This window comes from Pocillopora damicornis, chromosome 1 (assembly GCF_964200805.1).
Source record: "Pocillopora damicornis chromosome 1, jaPocDami1.2, whole genome shotgun sequence".
Classification (NCBI taxonomy): Eukaryota; Metazoa; Cnidaria; class Anthozoa; order Scleractinia; family Pocilloporidae; genus Pocillopora; species Pocillopora damicornis.
The window spans coordinates 25,652,482-25,666,001 of record NC_142670.1 but is presented as its reverse complement, the minus strand read 5'-3'; the positions used below and the strand labels follow the sequence as shown (position 1 = coordinate 25,666,001).

Sequence of the window (13,520 nt, the reverse complement as noted above, 5' to 3'; positions counted from 1 at the left end):
TTCTGGTCGTGCGACCACTAACATTACCGCGTGTTAGAAACTTCGAAGAGAGGTAAGTAGGAGCGGATCCAGTCATACATTTAAAAGCAAGCACGGCGTCACGGAAGTATAGCTGAGATTTAATAGGTAGCCAATGCAGTTCTTTCAAAAGCGGAGTAACGTGGTCAAATTTTCTGGATCCACAAATAATCCGGGCTGCAAAGTTCTGGATCGCTTGGAGCTTAAGGAGGTTAGTGTCAGCAGCATTGGACCAGACGGAGGAACAATAAAACAACTTACTAAATACTAAAGTGTTAATTATAGTAATTAAAGTTGATCTGTCAAATACATGCTTAACACGATTAATCTGGGCCAAATTTGAGAAACAGGTGGAAACAGTTTTAACAATGTGCTCGTGGAAAGTTAGGTTCGAATCAAAAATCACACCTAGGTCTTTAACGACGTGCTCCGGTGTCAGCTCTTTTCCTAAGAGGGAGAGACGGATATCGGGGAGGTTTAGTAGCCTTTGTCGACTTCCGTAAACAATGAGTTTGGTTTTATCAGGATTCAAAAGAAGACGATTATTGAAGCACCAGTTTCGAATATGTAAAAGATCGGCGTTTAAATCGGTGACAGATTTAGCCCAGTCGTGGACTGGGAAAGAAATGTAAAGTTTTGTGTCATCGACGTAACTTTCAGTAAAACAGGACAGGGGGGCGAGTGGTAAGTCGTTTACATAAATACTGAACAACATAGGTCCAAGAATGCTTCCTTGAGGCACGCCTGATACAACGGGTAGAGGATCAGACAACTCAGAATTTATGCGCACAACTTGTCGGCGGTCGGAGAGGTAGCTGGTAAACCAAGCAATGCTTGATGGTGAGATTCCAACGTTCAACAGTTTATTGAGCAATATTCCATGGCTTATAGTATCGAAGGCTTTGCTCATATCAAGTAAAACAACAGCGGTAACTTTCTTCTCATCGATCGCACTTAAGAGAGTATCAGTAGTTCGTATTAAAGAGGTTTCCGTAGAGTGCAATTTCTTATTGCCACTTTGCCGAGTAGATAACCTTTCATTTGACACTAGATAAGGCATAATTTGATTAAGCGCCACCCTTTCGCATACTTTCGAAAGGATGGGCAAGAGAGAAATAGGCCTATTGTTGTTGGGTTCTTCGTGATTTCCATCTTTTAGGATAGGCGACACGACAGCTAATTTCCAAGATAGAGGAAAATTTCCATGCTTGAAAGAAGCGTTGATTATGGATGTAATCACTGGGAGAGTAGCAGGAAGGCTATCTTTGATTACACGTACTGGAATGTTGTCAATCCCAGATGACTTATTAGCTGGCATTGACCTGACAATCTGAGCGACTTCATAACAATCCACGTGCGTAAAATTGAATTGATCAGTCACTGGAGAAATTGCAGGATCAGGCACAGGTGGCGAAGGATCAAAATTGCATTCATTAGCAAGTGAATTAATCTTGTCAACAGCAACTTGGCCAACAGACGTAAAGAACCGATTAAAATCGTTTGCGACGGTCCTGTCATCTTTGCTAAATGATCTCACGCTGGCAGACTTTTTTGGAATGAAAGATCGAATAGTCTTCCACAACTGGCTTGAGTTGTTGGGATTGCTTGTGATCTGGTCCGCGGCGAAAGCGCGCTCAGCTGATCTTATTTTTCTCTTGACGTCATTCCTAAGGTTTTTATAGGTGGTCCAAGCATCAGGTTTACCTGTTCTTCTTGCTATCTTTCTCCACCGGTCCCTAGATTTCATGAGCTCTCTGATCTCGTCAGTTATGTAAGGGCTAGGTTTTCCTCGAATCTTGACTTTTTTGATTGGAGCGTGTTTGTCAAGGACTTCACTGAATAATGTGTTAAGAGCGTAGACGCGGTCGTCAATATCATCAAAACAATCGACGATGCACCAAGGAACCATTGAAATATCCCGGAGAAAATCATCTTGCTGGTAGTTCTTGAAAATTCTTGTCGTGATATATACTGGCTTAGGACGTTGCCTTTTGAGTTTAAGTGCGGCATAAATTAAATCGTGGTCGCTGATGGAAGAAGGCATGACTTTTGTGTCGATTATTAAGTTTTCATGTGAGGTCAGGATAACATCAATCAAGGTTGTAGACGACTCTGTGACCCTTGTTGGTTGTGTTATCATCTGAGATAAATTAAAGGACGTACAGAAATTGACGAGGGCTTGAGAAGCAGGATCGGATGAGTTTAACAAGTTGCAGTTTAGGTCACCCAGGATGTAAATAGGCTTATTCATTGGCATCGCCGAGGTTAGGGCATCACATAGCTCGTTGTCGAAGCAATCGAGAGTCGAAGACGGAGGTCTATAAACTGTACATATAAGGAAGGATCTGTAGTTGCTTGCTTGAATTTTAAGCCATAGCTGGTGGAGGCCTGAGCTTGCGATAGATGATAGATGTTGCAGACATTCTACCTTCAGCTTTTGTTTTACGAAGGTACAAACGCCGCCTCCGGGTTTGTTTGTACGGTCAAGGCGATAAATATTATAGCCAGGAATATCGAGCTCGATGTCAGATATGGAGCTGTCCAGCCAAGACTCGCTGACACATAGGATATCAAATTTTTTTGCTAGGACAACTTCTTTAATAAGAATAAAGTGATTTCTGTTCTTGATAGAACGAGCGTTTATATGGGCCAAGGTGACATGGCGTTCTTGACTTGAATCCGAATGTTTAACTGGTCCAGGCTGAGGGTGAACATCGCCACTTCGTACCAAGGTGACTTCCACAGGGTTAAAGGATGCTGTGTGGTTAGTAAGGTATGCTACCCTTGCCCTGAAGAATTTCTTGCGGGTAAGAGGAGCAAAATGGCCGTCAGCACGCAGCGGGACCGGTAGTAGATCCAGGTTGAATTCATTCGAGTTTGACTTGAATTCATCCCACAATGACCAAGGGTACGAAGAAAAGTTTGCTCTATGCTGTGGCTCAGCGTCCTCTACAGAAAACAGTAGAGGAACCGAAAAACATAGAAGAAATGCGGACGACATAAAAACACGTCCGACCGCCATGACCGCTGACCGCTGACCGCTGTGCAATCGTCATATTCATGGATTAGAATGGGTGTGAAGATATGCGCTAACTTTAAAGCAATGACACACGGAAAAGTAATTCGTTGTGTACTATTGTTGTCGTTATCGTTGTCTGTCAGGAAGAGAAAGAAAGACAGACAGACAGACAGACAGACCGACAGAAAGACAGGCAAGCAGGTAGGCTGGCAGACTGACAGACGGACGGACAGACAAACAGACAAGCAGGCTGACAGACAGACAGACAGACGGACAGACAGACTGACAAACAGACAGGTAGGCAGGCAGACAGACAGGCAGGTTGGTAGGCAGGCAGACAGACAAAACTCCCAGCAGCTGGATAGGGCGAGTGTGCGTTGACCTCTAAAGAGAAAATTCAAAGGAAATAATATTGATTTGATGTATGTTGTACTAACAACCACAGTCAATTCCCATGGACTTTCTAAGATAGCAGTGTTGGGAAAAAAGAAACTTGCAACTTACTAATTAGCTAAGCAGTCTGAGTTTATTTGAATGAAATAGGAAGTGGTTATTATTTAGCACTTACAACCTTGGTTATAACAAATTTTAAAGGACTTACCAAATAACTGATTTGGCAAAATAATTGTATGTGAATTTTTGATGGACTCAATGAAAATTTAATGACAAGTAGCACTCAACTAAAACAGTGTCAACGATAAGTTCATTCATAGAGTCCTCTCTGCTATTCAAGTATTTTGTTTCGCTCTACTTCGCTGTTGAGGATTCGTTTCAGACGATACGCCATATTCCCAACAACCACCGGGTTGGGGATCTCATCCAAGAGGTTTACTTCAGGAAGCCAGTAATTTGGCAGGTTTCTTTTCTCCAGGAAAGCCTGCAATGCAGCCAAGAATCCGACAAAGTGTTCCCCCAGTGAATTCCTTCCATTCCAATTGGAAGGCTTCTCCTTGATGTAGTGCATGAAGGCTGTCTTCAGGTAGTATGACCTCAGTTGTCCCAGAGATGTTCTCTCCCTATTGACGATGGTCTTCACAATCCTCAGGAGCTCGTGTCTGCAACCATGGTCATCTTTATCCATGCACTTCAGCAGCTGTTTTTCCTCCAGTGAAAATGACCGCCTCCAAAGCCGTTCGTCTCTAATGTGTTGCTTTGCCACGAAATATTCATCCGTCCCAATTTGAAAGCAAGGGACGAGATCCGCTGACAAAAGCTTCCACCCGGTTTCTTTGCTGAAGATATCCAGTTGAACAGAAGGCCCATGTTGACGTACAACGAAGTCGAGGTTGGACCCCGGCGAATTTTCTCTTAAATCTGTAACTGCTCGTGAAACAAGACTGAAGAACCAGCGCTCGCGGAGTCGTCCGGGAATTATGTACCCCTCTGAACTAACATATCTGCGAAGTTTCGAGTCCACGGTTGCTTTGAGTCGCACGTAGCCTGGGAAGCCTGTTTCTTCCTTCATTACCTCAGGATCGCCCCAAAACCAAGGCTTCGACGTCTTCAGTACTACCATGACATCTACTTCATCGGCAGCTTCAGTTTTCAGTCTCTCGTACACGCTGCCGGTATACTGCAAATTCAGTATCGGAAGCTCGGAATTCTGTCGACAGTACGCCATGATCCGGTCCTCAATATAGTCTTTCACTAACTTTCTGGTGCGAGTCATGTCTTCTTCAGAAATCTTCACATGCCTCACCGAGAAAGCTCGGAGTTTTCCTGTTAAGGTGTCGTCTTGTACCAACCAATCCCAAAGCCACATGGTTGTCTAAAGCACGGAAAGAATCGAAATAAACAATCACTCCTAACGCTCGTTAGATCCCGTGAGATTTCAAATAGCCCACGAATCGCCTTGCGCCAAACTGGTTCTAACCAGTCTCAACTTAGACACATTGAGTGGAAAATAATCTTGAAATTTTCCGAATTTCGATTTACTTATGAACGCCTTCTAACCTACTGATGATTGAAAGTGTTTGAACAAGCGGTATTCGAAGGTTACGCAATTTCCAACCATAATGAAAGACATATATAATTCGTGCTTCGCCTATCGGTAAAGAGCCTGAATCCAAAACGAATCAATATCTTTTAAACCGGACTTGACTATAACACGCACCACTATAATTTCAAATCCAAGAAAAGTTAAAGGGCATCAAGTAAACTCTTTCCGAGACAAATATTTAAGTGTTGTTCGATCCAGCTCATCGACAAGCACAAAACGTTTCCATGATGTACAAATTTATTGCCATAAAACCAAGCAAGGGAAGGGAACAAGGGTAGCTTCAATTAAAAGAAAACAAACAAGAACCCAATTCAATTTGACGTTTTTCAAATTCAATCCAATTGAAAGGTGTTGCACATTTACACTTGTGTGACTATATATGTGGTGGCGGACGAAGGAAACAATCATTACAGCCGCTCGTGCACACTTAATGGTGCACAATCTCCTGGCAAAGGTCAACATTGGGCGAAGGATGCCTTCCAGTCTCTACTGCAAGAAGACTTAACTTGGACCGCATAATTTTTAAAACACGAGTTCCTTTAAGTGTCTAATATTGAACGCATGGCTCAGTCCATTTTGTAAAATCTCTATCTTCTAACATGTTTTTTAGAGCAATCTAACCACGTAATAATCTCTCACTGCGAAAAGGAATTTTTCCGGAAAAACTTAACATCGCTAAAATTCAGTTTCCATCTACAAAGCAGAGGATCCTACCTTTTTCCGAAACAATAGTCATATAGTAACGCTGTCAGTTTGGATTTCGGAAAATCACTCGACATTACACACGCTTATTTATTTGGTAGATAATACTGCTTCTGCAATCGGCCAACACGAAACGGTTGGTGTCTTCTTAGATCTTTCTAAAGCTTTCGAAAAATCTCCTTTCCAAATAGAAACACTATGGTATCCGTGACGTGGCTCTACAGTGGTTTAAAAGCTACTTTTCTTGCCGCCAGTAGTTTGCTCAATTCAATCAAACTTGTTCTTCGATGCAAACAATCAAGTGTGGTGTCCCTCAAGATTCTATTGCAGGCCTATTATAGTTTTTCTGTACATAAATGACCTCCCAAATGCCTCTGAATTAACAGATCCTAGGCTTTTTACTGATGACACTAGCCTTATATTTTCCTCTCACTCAAACCCAAATTGCTTAGAATCCATACTTAATGATAAACTTCAAATTATTGATGCTTGGCTCAAATGTAATAAGCTTTCAGTTATTAAAAAGAAACCTAACTTCATCATTTTTTAAACCCAGACAGAAGAAATTTAACTCCAGCATTTCTCTCTCCTTTGGAGGTAAACCCCTAAAACAGTCCAATACAACTAAATTTCTATCTATACTGACGATCATCTCACCTGTAAATACCATATCAGCTATGCAAGTAAACATATAGCTAAATCAAAAGGAAATATACCGATTGAGGTCTCGCTTTTTCCTATCCTCTAAAACCAAACTCACTTTGAACTACACTTTAATTTATCCCTACATCGTCTATTGCAACCCTGCCTGGTCGTCCACAAACGTACCTAACTTAAATCGAATTTATTTTTTCGCAAAAGCGAGCTCAAACCAACTCAGACTGTCGAGAACACCTTTCTCCTTTATTCTCAAAACTAGAAATGTTAGATGTTTTCCAAGTCAGTACGTTTGAAATGGCCAAATTCATGTTTCATTATAAATAAAAGTATTTATTGCCCCCCATTGCTTCTCCCATCTTTTTGTTACAAATAGCCAAACTCACTGCTATGGTACCAGAATTGCCAGTAATTACCGTAGGCACTTGTGTCGTACAAATCTCAAGCAATTAACAATTCTTTACCAAGGTCCTAAATTTAGAACTCTCTTCATGTTTCAGTCCCTCTTTAGTCAAATCTTCTTAGCTTTAAGACAAAATCCAAAAGTTTTTACCCATATAAACACTGAATTGGCCAAGCAGCACATTCGCAGCACTTATCCTTTCCCAAATACATTTTATTGTAAGTGACACGGCTTCTCCTATAAGCCTGGTGGCTTTTTGGGTCTCGCCGCCTTCCACAAATCATAACGCTGTGGATAATTTTTTTTTTCGGATTGTTAAAAAGGCATAAAAACAAGAACAAAAATGATGAAAATTCCTTATTTAGACTACTTTCACAGTCTCCTTATCACTTATCAAAAGGATATCCTTGCATAGTAAAATTCGATATTCTATTTAACAAACTCATTAGCTTGTAGCAGACTCTTTGGCCGATGTTTTTGAAGCGTTTCTCCCAAAATAGATAATCACCTAAGTATATTCCTAATTATATTTGTGCTGCTACCAAGTTTGACCTCCATGCAATATGTTGCGATCTCAACGATTGAAGTCAAGTTGTCTCTCATTTAACAATACGTCGTGTTACATGAAATTGAGTGTACAAAACATAAATACTCGTGAAATTCGCCTACTTGATCTGGTCACACCCTACAAAAGCTTTCCCTCATAAAAATTGATCTGACACGTGCATTTGAATTATTCATTTTAAGACTGATGTTTAAATTCACGTGAAAGCCGCGTATTACCACAAAACGATTTCATCAAACTAACTAAGGAGCTATCCTTGCTCTTGTTTATTTTCGGGGAGCCCTTGCCACTGAGAAATTCACAATAACATATTAAAAAAAAAATTGTGACATCTTTAAGACAATGAAATGAAATTATACAACTCCAGCCATGCGGCTGAACAAGCCACGAAGTTGGCGCGCACGTTTTCGGTAAAACGTGCTTCAGATGAAATTCCAAGCATTTAAAAGAAATAGCAAAAGACTTATCTTACTTTTCAAAGCTTTGAAAGTCGAAGAAGTGAAACCGTGGAGAAGAAAACCGCTAGATAAGAAAATGAATTGTTACTTGCTTCCAACCACAACAGCTCAACGGCTTTGTAACCGCTTAATTTTGCCTGTAAGCACTTCCGGTTTTTCTCGGAAAGTTCACCGGAACTGCGCCTTTTGTCTTTCAACGGAAAACACAAAGGTCATGACAAAGAACGATGTTGATCTTAACCATTGATTTGCAAACAAGAGGTGATTAACGAAAATCGTGCACCTTTAAGAAAACCACGACAGCGATTGCAACGAGGTGGTGAAACAAAAGCTCAGCAAGTCCCTCCTGAACTTTTAAACATTTCCCGACCATCCTCTGCAAAACAAATCGCTTAATTTAATTTATTCAGTCTAGAAAGGAGAACCCCAACGGCAAATATATTTACGTTTCTTACGTGGAACTCTCGGCAGCATTGCCTAGTTTTCCTAGAGGAGAGATCTGGCGCAAGAAAAAGCGGTCACATCGAGCTTCCTGTAGAGTGCTTAGAAGAATTGACAAATAAATTTTAAGCGATGTGTTCACAAGCGACGGATAATTTCAAGTGATGAATTCCTAATTCCTCATGCCAGGTTGCGTAGACATAATTTTCCGAGAACCACCCGACTTTTCTGAGAAAAGCGGAAGTAAACTCTTATTGGTCAAGCCTACCTTTGAGCTGACTCTTTGTTTATCACCTCGCATTCAATAATATACTAACCAAGTTTTAGGACCCTCTTTACTGATTCTGCTCGCTTAGTATAAGGAAAACCCTTGTGATTTACACCGTTCAAAGCATCAGGTAGGTTATGAGGTATTATACTAAGTGAATCATTTCAAGTACCAAGGCCTGTATCGACTCTTTGTCGAAAGGAGTAAGTAAAACAATGAAATTAGTACGATGAATGAATTTGACTTAGTCATGGCTATATGTTGTTATCGAAAAGAACCGCACACTATCCGTTCATCTTACCTTCACGCAGAATCGGCAGTTTATAAGAGAGATAAATCCATCCTTTTAAAAAATATCTGAAGTTGCTGAAATCTTCTGCTGCCATTTTAAGAGTTTTAATAATCGTACTAGATTAAATGCCCGTCGACGCAAATTACAGAGCGGCCATTTTTAATTAAAGATGAATCTATCGTATTGTCTCATATTGTATGCCAGAAGGTTTGTCGAGGAGTGAGCGCTCCATAACAAGCTCACACGGCTGTATTTAAGAGAAATTTTTACTTAGAAAGTCAATGTTTGCATATTCTCTTCTGGACAAGCTTTTGTTTCCCTTCGCCACCGACCTGTCCAAAACACATGCTTCTTCAGAGGCAACTTGGGCGATTAGACGTTTGTCAAATTTTACAATATCAGTTCAATTGGTTCCTTGCTTACGGTGATATTTAGTTATTTCAGAGACAAAATTTATTTGTCAATGTCGTCTTTCATGTATCAGGTCATGGCAGTGGCTGAGGCAAGAAGAGGAGATGCTTCAAATTTAACGGGGAAACTTCGTGCTTTCTCTGTAAAGTATGTCAAAATTTCCGAGGACGACATGGCCCGCGCCAGACGCTTGGTGACTGATTACGTCCAAGGTCAAGTCATGGTGTTTTGCAAACAGCGCTCGTCTCTTCCAATACTAAAACTGGAGTATACCGGCAGTGTGTACGAGAGGCTGAAGACTGAAGCCGCCGATGAAGTAGATGTCATGGTAGTTTTGAAAACGACAAGGAGAGAGATCGAGGTTGTTGGATCCGGAATATCTGGCTATGTTCGCCTCATGGCAAGAGGTGACTCTGTGTTCCGTAGGTATGCAAGTCAGGAAGGTTATATCGACCCTGTGCGCCTTCGAAATAGTTGGTTTCACAGCCTCGTTGTCCAAGCAGTAAATGATTTTAACGCTAAATCACCATTCTCTGAAGTCCGTCTGGAGGTTCGTTACCACGGGCCAGCGGTACAGCTTGACATTTGCAGGAGAAGAACTAACGAGAAGTTGTTATCGGTTGATCTCGTTCCTTGCTTCCAACTAGGGGAGAGCTGCTATGTCGCGAAGCCTTACAACGGGAGTTACCCTGTTTCTAATCCCGAGCTCCTGTGGAGGCAGTCGTTCTCGTTACAGGAGAAGCAGATCCTAGAGTACATGGACAGAGATGGTGGCTGTAGGCACGAGCTCCTCCGAATTGTGAAAACCGTTGTTAAAAAGCAGGCGACATCTTTACCACTGGAGTCATACTACTTGAAAACCGCCTTCTTGCACTACATAAAGGGAGAAGGTCCACGGCAAAAAAACAAGCGTTCACCGTACGGAAAACGAAGGTTGAATTTACGGAAAACGTGGCAATTTACTATCGTTTACCCGTGTTTTGCCTACGGAAAATCCGACGTTTTCTGCGCGTTTTCGCATTGGTGAATCCCAGTATTCGTTCCATTATTCGGTAGTTTTCCTTTGCGGTAAATGCAGGTAAACAATTCATTTTCCGGCATTAACCGCTCGGTTAACGCATGGCAAACAGCGTGTTTTCCTTTCGTTCATTGGCATTTTCCGAGTGAACAACAACGTATTCACCGGAGTTAACAGCTGAAAACACGCATTTTCCGGGAAGGTTAATGTGTGTAAATACGGGAAAACATAATATTTTCCAGAGTTTGCAGTTCGTATAACGCATAGAAAATGCCATGTTTTCTTTTGTTCGCAACCATTTTACGCCCGGTGAACGAAATGTTCACAAGAATTATCCAGTCGAAAGCATGCATTTTCCAACGTTTTTCCGCAATTGTGAATTCGAGAAATTTCGTGAAAACGCATTTTCAGGCGTTTTACCTTTTATTGTTGTTCGGTTAATCTATGGAAAACCACATGTATTCTGCCATTTACAGCAATTTTGCGCATTCCAACGTTATGTTCACTGGTATTAACCAGTCGAAAGCATGCATTTTCCGGTATTTTCTGTAACGGTGAATTCGTGCAAGGGATGCATTTTCCCGCGTTTACTGCCGCACGGTCAATTACTGTTCGTTGTATTTCACTTCCTGGACTCAGCTCTACTGCAGGTTCTCGAAGCATTTTGTCCTATTTCCCTCTCCCAGACAAGATTAGCACTCCTTTAATAATTCTTATCAAGTTTATTAATGCACAATGATGTTAGCGGTACAATTTTTTCAGAGTCCAAAACGGAGCCTGATAACAATCATGTTTGTCATCCTTATTTCACTTTACACATTTTTTCTCTCTAAATCCAAAAGAGGCAAAACTTAACCCGTACAGTACAACTGATATTATAAAATTGGAAGGATGACTGTCTGAAAAATTATGTGCGGGTCTATATATACAAACTATAAACATTTTGCAAAAATGAGTGTCAAGGTTTGAAGAAAATATAATTATGTGAACTTCATGTGCTGAGGGAATCAAGGCAACATTCTGAGAATACCACTTTACATTTAATTTTATACCTTAGATCTGTTTTAAAAACTTCTAATGTTTGAAATTGCAACTGAAGAATAAATTTAATTGACAGAATTTTCTTAAACCTTAACTGTGAAGGCTGCATGTATCTTTGACTCTGATATATTAATTATAACAGTTTGAGCCAAATTTGAAAATCATTAAAACTTCTAAAATATTTACTTAAAGAGAAAATATTTACTTGGACTGAGAAAATCTTGGAGTACTCCATCTGATGGAGAACAAGAGAACTCTAAAAGGAAGAATGAAAATTGCAGCCACCTCTAAAATAGCAGATATGTCAAGGATTTTGGGCTCTTTAAAATGAGCATGATAAATTTTTCTCACTAATAAAAATTCACTTAAATGCACAATTCTGTGATAATGTAGTGTGATAATGTTCAAAAATCTATTCATATAATGTGAATTGTTTGCCAAAAAACACCTGCATTCAATCCTGGACATAAGTGCCAAATGGTGGTCAGGGGAGGCAAAATATTCTAGAAACTGATTTCACTATCCACTGACAATAACTTAAATGTAGGCTGCTCAATTACTTAAATTGCTCAAAATATTACATGTTATACATGTATATGTTTACAGTCTTCAAACTCTCTTGTAATCAACCATGATTGTACAGAAGTCTCACTTCACATTTGCCAGCTAAGGTGGTTTCTTGTGAAAAAATTGAAATCAGCAAATTGTCAAATTAAAAACTAAATTCAGACAGAATAAAAGAATGGAGATGGTAGACCTACATCATCTGTATAATTGGGTAGAAATGTAGCAACTTCATAAGAGATGGTCCTAGGGAAGAGAGTTGAGTGACTGTATACTAAAATTAAAATTAAATTTAGGTGGTGGCCCAGAGCAATTTTTCTGGGATCTCTCTACTATTTCTATGACTTGGTCTACCAACCCTTCTGTTCACTGACTGCCTCTTTTGCTGATTTGTCATGGAAGACTTATACCTCTGGTCTAGTATATGGAAGAAGTTGGTAACTTCTTCTGTCCTCCAGGTAAGGGGCCTTGTTACCATTGATGTGGGATCTTCTTCATCAGACTTGTCTGAAGAGACAAGACTAGGATGCAGGGCCTCGAAAATTGGTTGTCTCTTCTCTTCTTCACTTGCCACTTTGAGTCTCTTATCCAGTTTCTAAAAGGGAAAATGTGAAATAAGTTTTTATAATACCGAATGGTGAGCAATTCCTACAATAAAACATTTATAAAGCCCTTGTGTCACTGGTCAGAGTTGTTCTTGGCATAAAATGTTTTGTATCAGCAGATCTACAGTGTAATTTGAACCTTACCCTGTTTTTAGATCAAACTTGAATTCAAACCTTTTGAAATTTACTCAAACATACAAGCTGATAAGATAATAGAGTGTTAAAAAGCCAAACAAATTTTTTACCCTTTTAATTCTTTGTCGCTTCTTTTGCTCCCTCTGATAATGCTCGTAAGTACCATTTTCTTCCTGTCGTCTACGTTTCTTTGATGATGCAAAGTTTTGAGAAATAGCATCTGAAAGGAAAGGTAAGTACGCCACAATCAGTTATATGAAAAAGATTGTCAGTTTTCAGGGTTGTAGTGAGCAAGGGGCAAGATGGGGCACTTATCTCAAAAAAATTCAACCCAAAGTTAAAGACAAATTGTGTTTATTTGGCAAAACAATCCCCATTCAATCATACCTAGAATTCTTCTTTCTGTACAAAGAGAATCATTTTGAATCTGCTCTACTTCTTTGACCTCTTTCAAGATGGTGGCTACTACAGCTAGGTTTGGTGGTTCATTCTCTCTGTAAGAAATTGAAATAATCCCATCCATTAAAAATCTGAAAATCTAACTGCGAAAGATAACTTTTGAGTTAAAACAGGATAAAACAGGGTTCTTGTGCTCAAGTATAAAGTGCAGATTAAAAAATTTTTTGTTCCAAATGTTTGGGCTTAGCCATTCAACAGTGGAAGTCTGATCAGCTGGTGATATTTTGTTGAGAAAGTTACTTTCTGTCTCTCATGGCCCAGAGATCTTTCTCAACAACATATCAATCTTTTGATTTCCACTGATGAAGAGCTCAGCCCCAAATCTCTACAACAAGCTACACAATCAGCCAGCTAGCTCACCATCAAATAATTTTTTTTGAGCATCCAAAGGAAGACATTTCAAGCAAAAAACATTTTTTTTAACTTTTCAACAACTTTTTGTTTCTACATTAGCTGATATTATAT

General features: G+C 40.0%; 3 protein-coding genes across 4 annotated transcripts in view; 1 reads left to right on the top strand and 2 right to left on the bottom strand.

Annotated features, from left to right (window-relative positions):
- Positions 1-3,541: 3,541 nt before the first annotated feature.
- On the bottom strand, positions 3,542-7,965 carry LOC113675545 (cyclic GMP-AMP synthase-like receptor 3). 2 transcript variants are annotated; one of them, XM_089208638.1, is made up of 2 exons: positions 7,836-7,965; positions 3,542-4,805 (listed from the first exon to the last, which is right to left on the bottom strand). In XM_089208638.1, exon 2 carries the CDS (start codon positions 4,797-4,799, stop codon positions 3,762-3,764), a length of 1,038 nt encoding a protein of 345 aa, XP_089064764.1. In that variant the 5' UTR covers positions 4,800-4,805; positions 7,836-7,965; the 3' UTR covers positions 3,542-3,761. The 2 variants fall into 2 exon arrangements, with proteins under 2 accessions (XP_089064764.1, XP_089064768.1); XM_089208642.1 differs by lacking the exon at positions 7,836-7,965 and adding an exon at positions 5,751-5,771.
- A 596-nt stretch (positions 7,966-8,561) lies between these two features.
- LOC113675544 (cyclic GMP-AMP synthase-like receptor 3) lies at positions 8,562-10,533 on the top strand. The gene is made up of 2 exons (XM_027192141.2): positions 8,562-8,660; positions 9,307-10,533. The coding sequence occupies exon 2, from the start codon at positions 9,310-9,312 to the stop codon at positions 10,258-10,260; it is 951 nt and encodes a 316-aa protein (XP_027047942.2). The 5' UTR covers positions 8,562-8,660; positions 9,307-9,309; the 3' UTR covers positions 10,261-10,533.
- A 420-nt stretch (positions 10,534-10,953) lies between these two features.
- LOC149052950 (uncharacterized) overlaps positions 10,954-13,520 on the bottom strand; it is a 3,483-nt gene continuing 916 nt past the window's right edge. Inside the window, exons 3-5 of the mRNA XM_089199682.1 lie at positions 12,984-13,090; positions 12,707-12,816; positions 10,954-12,451 (exon numbers count right to left, since the gene is read on the bottom strand). Of these exons, the coding sequence (XP_089055808.1) occupies positions 12,149-12,451; positions 12,707-12,816; positions 12,984-13,090 (520 nt within the window). The 3' untranslated portion in view covers positions 10,954-12,148. The remainder of the gene's footprint in view (positions 12,452-12,706; positions 12,817-12,983; positions 13,091-13,520) is intronic.

Bases quoted from the DNA above. Each gene is read 5' to 3' on its own strand.
- LOC113675545 (XM_089208638.1), bottom strand. From the start codon at position 4,799: ATGTGGCTTTGGGATTGGTTGGTACAAGACGACACCTTAACAGGAAAA.
- LOC113675544 (XM_027192141.2), top strand. From the start codon at position 9,310: ATGGCAGTGGCTGAGGCAAGAAGAGGAGATGCTTCAAATTTAACGGGG.